This window comes from Pygoscelis adeliae, unplaced genomic scaffold (genome assembly GCF_000699105.1).
Source record: "Pygoscelis adeliae isolate BGI_AS28 unplaced genomic scaffold, ASM69910v1 Scaffold13, whole genome shotgun sequence".
NCBI classification, from domain to species: domain Eukaryota; kingdom Metazoa; phylum Chordata; class Aves; order Sphenisciformes; family Spheniscidae; genus Pygoscelis; species Pygoscelis adeliae.
Window position 1 is genome coordinate 164,790 of NW_008824499.1, and position 6,867 is coordinate 171,656.

General features: G+C 53.3%; 1 protein-coding gene across 1 annotated transcript in view; it reads left to right on the forward strand.

Moving 5' to 3' along the window:
• Positions 1-4,451: 4,451 nt before the first annotated feature.
• Positions 4,452-6,867, forward strand: part of LOC103914789 (AP-3 complex subunit sigma-2-like) — a 16,662-nt gene continuing 14,246 nt past the window's right edge. The window contains exon 1 of the mRNA XM_009321502.1: positions 4,452-4,593. Within this exon, the coding sequence (XP_009319777.1) occupies positions 4,452-4,593 (142 nt within the window). The remainder of the gene's footprint in view (positions 4,594-6,867) is intronic.

The window sequence follows — 6,867 nt, forward strand, 5'->3', positions numbered from 1 at the left end:
CATTGGCCTTTCTGCACGGCAGATGTCTTGTAAAACCACAGCAGCCAGAGGACCACGGCTGCTTTTCTCGCGGGGGAAGCAAAGGCTCTTGCTGGGCTGGAGGAACGTTGCATTAACTACACACTTCTGTAGGGTTTACATGGCCAAGTTAAAAAGAAATTTCCGCTTATTGCACTTATGTTTTTGTGTATGTTATCATGTTGTGAGGGTTCATCCAACACTCCTAACTCCGAGTGGAGGCTGAGATTTTACACAAGACTGCATATTTACTTATTTTTTTAAATGGAGTCCAAAGGAGAGTTTGGCACCACTGTCCGGAGCATGTCACACCGTCCAGACCGTCGGGCACAGGCAGAGACTCACATGCCTGGAGCTCGCCCCGCACGATGCCCATGGCCCTGCAGCTCGCAGCTGTTTCACTCCTGAAACCGCAGCAGATGTCGGGCAAACCTGGGCAGGGAACTGCCGCGGGCACTGGAGGGAATGAAACACCCACCCGGCGTGAGACGCTCAGAAAGAGCTCACCGGCTGATATAAGGGAAAATGCAGTGGACAAACAATGGCCGTGACGGAGGGGGGTGGGGACGTTTGCACTTTTTACTCATCTTAATAAATATTTTATAATGTATCCTCAAGGCTGGTTTTGTCTATAGGCATTTTGCCTTTGCTTTGGCAGCACCAAGGGCCGGCTCACACTCGGGTCTGCTTGAACCACCCCAGTGCCTGTTTTCATCACAATCTGCATAATTGCTGTATTTTGCATGCAACATAAATGCATATTTTGCACTCTTTCTTCTTACAGCAAGAAAGTCCTATAAATATACAGAATATTCAGCTGTTGAAATAATTTGCTTATATGTGTCCCTTGTTGATAATCATAAAATGAAACCAAACCACTCAAGCCCCCATAAATCAAGGCTTGCTCTCTGCAGACAACTTCTGCAATTACCCTGATGGGCTTTACAAGCGCGTGCTGAACAGCCAAGGCATAAAACGGGGAAGGACGAGAAGAAATTCAGCAGAGAGGCTTGGCACCACCAACGGAAAAGGCTCTTTCAGTTCTGCCTGCTCTAGAAAGTCGTTTTTCTCTGGAGGGCACCCGTGCCTACCAACCCAGGCCCCGGGTCTGTAGCTCCTCTGAACAGCAGCAGAAGCCTGCAATGAGCTGGTCTGCCCACAGCAGCCACGGGGACTCATGAGCAAGGACTGAAGGGTGAGCCTCTCGCACAGTGAGCACAAAATAGCCACGGAGAATATATACCGACATCTCCAGAGCAAAGCCAAGGGGCAAACGAGGGAGGGCAGGTCGATCAGTGCCTGAAAATGGTAACTCTCAGACCGCTCAAAAAAACCCAAAAAAGATTGCAATTGGCACGGAGTAGGGAGATATTAAAGTTCAGATTTTATGGTGCCCCTGTTTCAGATGGCTGAAAGTGGAGCGGAAAGTCCTCTGTGAGGAAGGAGAGTCTCACAATCCCCGTGGATGTGTGTCCTGGCTGGGAATGGGAGCCAGCTCCCCAGAATACCCATCCTTACAACAGCAACTAACTCTACCCAAAAGCAGCCGCCAGCCGGGCCAGTCTTGGACATCCCTGATCTACCCGGCCACGCTCAGCATCTCCCTAGCAAGGTCCAGGGCGAGCAGGGCTGGGCTGCCCGTGGGCGGGCACCCCGGCGCCTCCCCTGCCGGCTCTGCTCTGGTGAGCGCCTTACGACCAAGATCTACGCTCAGACTGTCTCGAGCATTAAAACCGGAGCCGTGGTCGGGGTTGGGGGAGCAGCGGGAGAGCTGGGGCGGGCGCGTGATGCCAGCAAGCTGTGGTGGGAGAGAGAAACTCAGCAAGGGGAGAGAGAAAGTGCTGAAGCGGCGGCAGGTCGGAGGGCTGCACCCATCGCCTCTCTCTGGGAGGGAGAACAGCGTATTAAGTGTTAAACAAAGGCCTCCCCAAGGGAAAACACCCCAACACCGTCATCCTCCAGCTCGTGCCTTTATTTCCAGTCCTGGCAGTGCTGAGCCCACAGGCACTGAGACACCCCCCAACCTGGAGTTTAACACCCCCCAGCCGGGAGCTGCTCTGCAGCCCTGCCCGGCCCCGGCAGGAGGAGGCACGGACTGCACCCCCCGGCCCCTGCCCAAAGGGCTGCGGGACAGCAGCCTTGGCACAGGGGTGTGAGAACAGACCGAGGGTGCAGGAAGGGAAAATCAACCAGGGAGCACTTAAAGAATTAAAAATTTGAAAGGAAAAGCAGGGAAAGGACAGAGAGCTCGTTAAACCCAGGATAATACAGACGAGCGATGAGATGTCAGGAGAAAGGGCAGAGAGGGGAGAAATGACCCGGCACCACGGCGCACGGACATGAGACAATGCTGCTACCGAGAAACAGGAAAGATAAATTTAGAGGCAGCCAGCGAGTGCTTTTCCTCCTGCAGTTCTGCCTGTCCTTCCTCCTCCTCCTCTCCCTCGCCGGGTCGCCCATGACCACGGGCAGGACATAGGCTCCAGCCCAGTGTGGCTTCTGCCTGTCAGGGGCAAAGCCTGGCTCTCCCCCCAGCCTGGTGGTGCCACCGGCCGGTCCCAGCTGTACCCAGGGAACAAACCCAGCCCTGCCGCGGTGCCAGCTGCAGGAGCAGCGGTGGGAAACAGCAGCACCTCGTAGGGAAGGATGTTAAAGACTTCAGATGGACAGAGAGCAGCAAGCCCTAAAGATTTCGTTTCTGCACCAACTGTTTGTGGCCTCAGCCTGCAATCCCCACGAAATTCCCCTTTTTAACTACAGCGACTCCCACGCTGCCCAGCAAAGTGCATCTGGGTATACAATGCCGTTGCAGAAATACAGTTTCACATACACAAGATGTGGAAGTAAAACAATGAACACATCCACATGCTGCTTCCTAGTTAAAACATATTCTTGCCCAAACTGACGTGCTGAGATAAAGCCTTTAAAGGGCTGACTGATATTTCCTTCCTAGTCAAAACCTCTTTTTCTCTGTCATTCGCAGGCTGTGCTGGAGATACTCATGGTTTTGCATGCAAGAGGGAAGCGTGCTGTTTGTCAGGGCACAGGGGCCCACAGAATGTGCTGAAGAGCAAGGGGAAACAGATGAAGAATAGAGTTTTGATTTTAACTAAATTCACTCATTTCAATCACTCTGCGTCACAGCATCCATTTAAAACACACTTGCACTGGAAGTTGCTTTTCTCGCTGCAGTAATGAAATCTCCAACCCCAGTGCCCAGCCAGGTACGGATCCACCGGGCACCGCGGCGGCGCCCGCAGCACCGAGACCCCCGGCAAACACACGTGCGCACACGCACATGCAGCAGCGGGAACTGTTGAGCAGTGACATTTTTAGGCCATTTTCAGGCCAGAGATGTGCTGTGTGTTTGGCATCAGTAAGCCGTTCCCAGTCCTTTCCAGTCCTCTGCTCTAAGGGTGGGTTTCGGTGCTGCCCCCACCTTCCCCCTGCAGCCCCGGGCAGGCACCCCTAGCCCTCCCCACCTCTCTGCCTGCCCCCTCCAGCCTTGGCTGAGGGGTCCTCAACCCACCGGGGCCACTTACGAGTGCCGAAAGCCCAGCCTCATGCCAGTGCCCACAGCTCCTCTTTGGCAGCTCCGACCTTAGGCAGGGCTCCTGATCGGGCAGCGCAGACCAAACCTGCTCCGGTCACTGCTTGTGCTCCCCCATCCACCCACCTGCAACTGCTGCTGTCCCAAAGCCATGAGGATTCCTGTTATTAAATGTTCTCCACCAAAATTTTTCTTGCACGTCTGTCCTCACCAGCATTTTTCATAGCTCATGGCGTTACACCCCCAGTACATCAGAAGGATTTTCATTACCGTGACCCCAAACTGCCACCACCTCTGGGGTGGGTTTGTCAGACCCTTCCCCATTGCTCACACTGTGACCACCTCTGCATTACTCTCTGCCTGAAAACTTCATGGTATTGCCAGTGGCATCATCCCTTCTGTTTTATTTAGGGAGCAGCATCTCATCCATCAGCACATCCAGTCGTAGCTGCATCCCAAAGCTCTTCACCTGAGCTGCCGGCAGCAATGCTCAGGTCTGATTCGTGGTTGATTCAGTTAATTTTTAACCTTGTAAGGTGAAGAACAGTTACAAATTTTCCTCCTTTGTTGTTTACTACTCAGCTACCCACATGAAATGTCACTGTCACCGCACTCCACACCGTGCTGCCCTTTCCCTCCTCTGAGCCACTCCTGGAAAGCAAGTATCACTTTTCAGAGTAAAACAGGATTTCACTAATTTCCCACTCATCCCTTCCCGTGTGATTTGTGCATTGCTGAGCCGTGCAAGGCCCGGTGCGAAACCCTGGCACTTCTGCTCCGCACCACCCTGCGCCACGCTGGCAGCCAGCCACCCCTCGCCGAGCGGCTCCCTGTCGGCCGCTGCTCCGGGACCTCCCCGAGCCCTTGGCAGCCTGAGCAAGCGATGGCCCGCTCCTCCTTCATCCACTACCACACCAACAAATCGCACAGATCCTGCGCGTTGAGGAAGACTGCGCTCCGTGTCGGCCAGATCCTGCAGCTTGGGACTCCTCCGGTGACCCGCGAGCAGGTCTGCACGTACACCGGTCCCTCCAACTCACCACCTGCGAGCGCGAGACCCCCAGGCTCCCGATCCCCCATCTCACTCCCACAGACTTGCACAAACCCAGTGTAACATTTTCAGCCCCCCAGCTTTTGGGGAGGACATTGTCCATTTCAAATGAAAAAGGAAGTGTTATCTTTTTTTAAAATCTGTACAAATTTGATGCCCCTCAAGCCTCCTGGACAGACCCCAGGGCTGCAGGATGTACCTTGTTCTAATTTAGCATCCTGCGCCTGCACAGCCTCTGGTGCTCCCCCATCACCGAATTACCTCTTTTTTATCTCAGGAGCAACTCCTACGAAGTTTCACATTAACTTTCTACAAGTTTTTCTTTGCCCTACACAAAAGAGCAGTCCGGACACTGCCTGTCTCCCTCGGTTTCTCTGCTGTGAAATTAGAGGTGGCCTGAGAAGGAAGGAAGGAAGGGTGGGAGATGAGGTTTTTCTTCCCACTTGAGAATGTTCACAGTGAGCCAGAAGACCTGGCATCTAAAAAAACAAGAAGCCTTCCCCCCCGCCCCAGTCACTTCTCCTTTACTAAAAAACCTATGATACTTTGCGGAGAACATTGTACAAATGTTCAGAGAAACGGGAGGACGGCGATAGCGCAAGGGCATCGTGGAAGCTACATGCTTTACAAAGAGATTTTTAGGCAGGTTGCTTACATGTTGTTTCAGTTTATTTTCGTTAGAAATACTTTACTGTCACTCAAATGACGGACAGACAGTTGAGAATAAAGACCACCATCAGGAAAACTTAAAATCATGATTCCCCTGCTCCTTAATTTAAAGTTTGGGAAAGAAACTGCATTACGTGCTCGTTCTCAGCGGGAGAGAACCCCTGCTCCTCCATCAAAACCAGGGCAAAGAAGAGTGGTAGCCTCCCAGTTTTTCAAATACAGACCCCCCCCGCACAGCTCACTCCAGCGAGAGCACCATTCCCGACCGACTTCATGCATTTCACTCCACTGCACCATGCTTTGGACAGAAATTGTTTTTTTAGGGAAAGCCGCGCCTGGGGGCGGGCAGGCTGAGCTGGGTCCATCTCCCAACACAAATGCCACCGCGACGTGCTGCCATTTGTGAGGACTGAGGGAGGAGGAGAGCCGTGCATGGGGCTGGAGGAGGAAAATGTGGGACAGCGGGACAAAGGGAAATGCTCATCACCGAATCACAGTCCTCTGTCCCCAAGGACATCCCTCTCTACACTGTGTTTCCTAAACTAGTTTATAAATGAAAAACCTTTTTTGCATTGTGGTCCAATAAAACCAAATAAAAACACTTTCTCAGAGATTAAACCAAACTCTGCCAATGTCAAACAAAGGGAACAAGAGGAGACAGGCTACTTGGGCACCGTGGAAGATGCTCCCGCTCCCTCCACCACAGGTATCGTCTGATCCTCCGAGTCACCTCCCGAGTTTAGGTTGGCAATGTTTCTCAGTGTGTAGCAGAGCTCAAGTTACTGTGATCTAATTTACCATTTTACAGGGATATAATGTGATCGCTATTCAAAGAGGGCATTAATGGAAGTCTACTCGCAGAAAAGAGGCCCGGCCCAGCCGGGCCACCTCTCTGCCTGTGGTGGCTCTTGCTAAGGAGGATGCGCCTGGCTCCCACGGCTGCTCCCGCAGGTGGGGAAGCTGTCACCCAGGGGTGGGAGCCGGGGGGACCAGTCAGATGGTGTTTGCTTGCCACGGCTGCGGCTTCCCAACCAACTGTCAGGAGTCGGTTACCCCCAGGGGCTCCAAAGGGGATGCCGAGATGAGTGCCCCTTGCGACTTCTCAGGACTCTCCCTGGGAAAGCCGTGGTTTAGGGTCTCCCTCCGACCAAGATGCATTTGTTAAAATTCTGCGGCCGGCCCAGACTACCTGCACAAATCAGACTGAAACGGTGTTTGCTGGAACCACTGAATATATGGCTTCGTGAGGCTGGTTTAAATCAGTGACACAAGAAGCCACCAAGCCGAGGTTGGGAGTGCGGCGTGGAGCGCAGGAGCCTGGTGGAGTTTGTGGCGCTGCCCTCTGCGCTGCCGGGCCTGCCCGCCACTCCCGCTCCTCTGCCCACACAGGCTGCTTACAAAGAAACTACTAATGATTGACTAATTAATTAATTATAACTAATTTAACCACCGCATCCTGTTGATTAACAGGGAGCTATCAAAGGGCTGCACAAACAGGGAGTCCCTGATGAGCCGCTGTCCCTAGCAGGGAAGCAGGAGACAAAGCAGGCCCCCGCCCGGCCCGGGTGCGCCGCCCCCA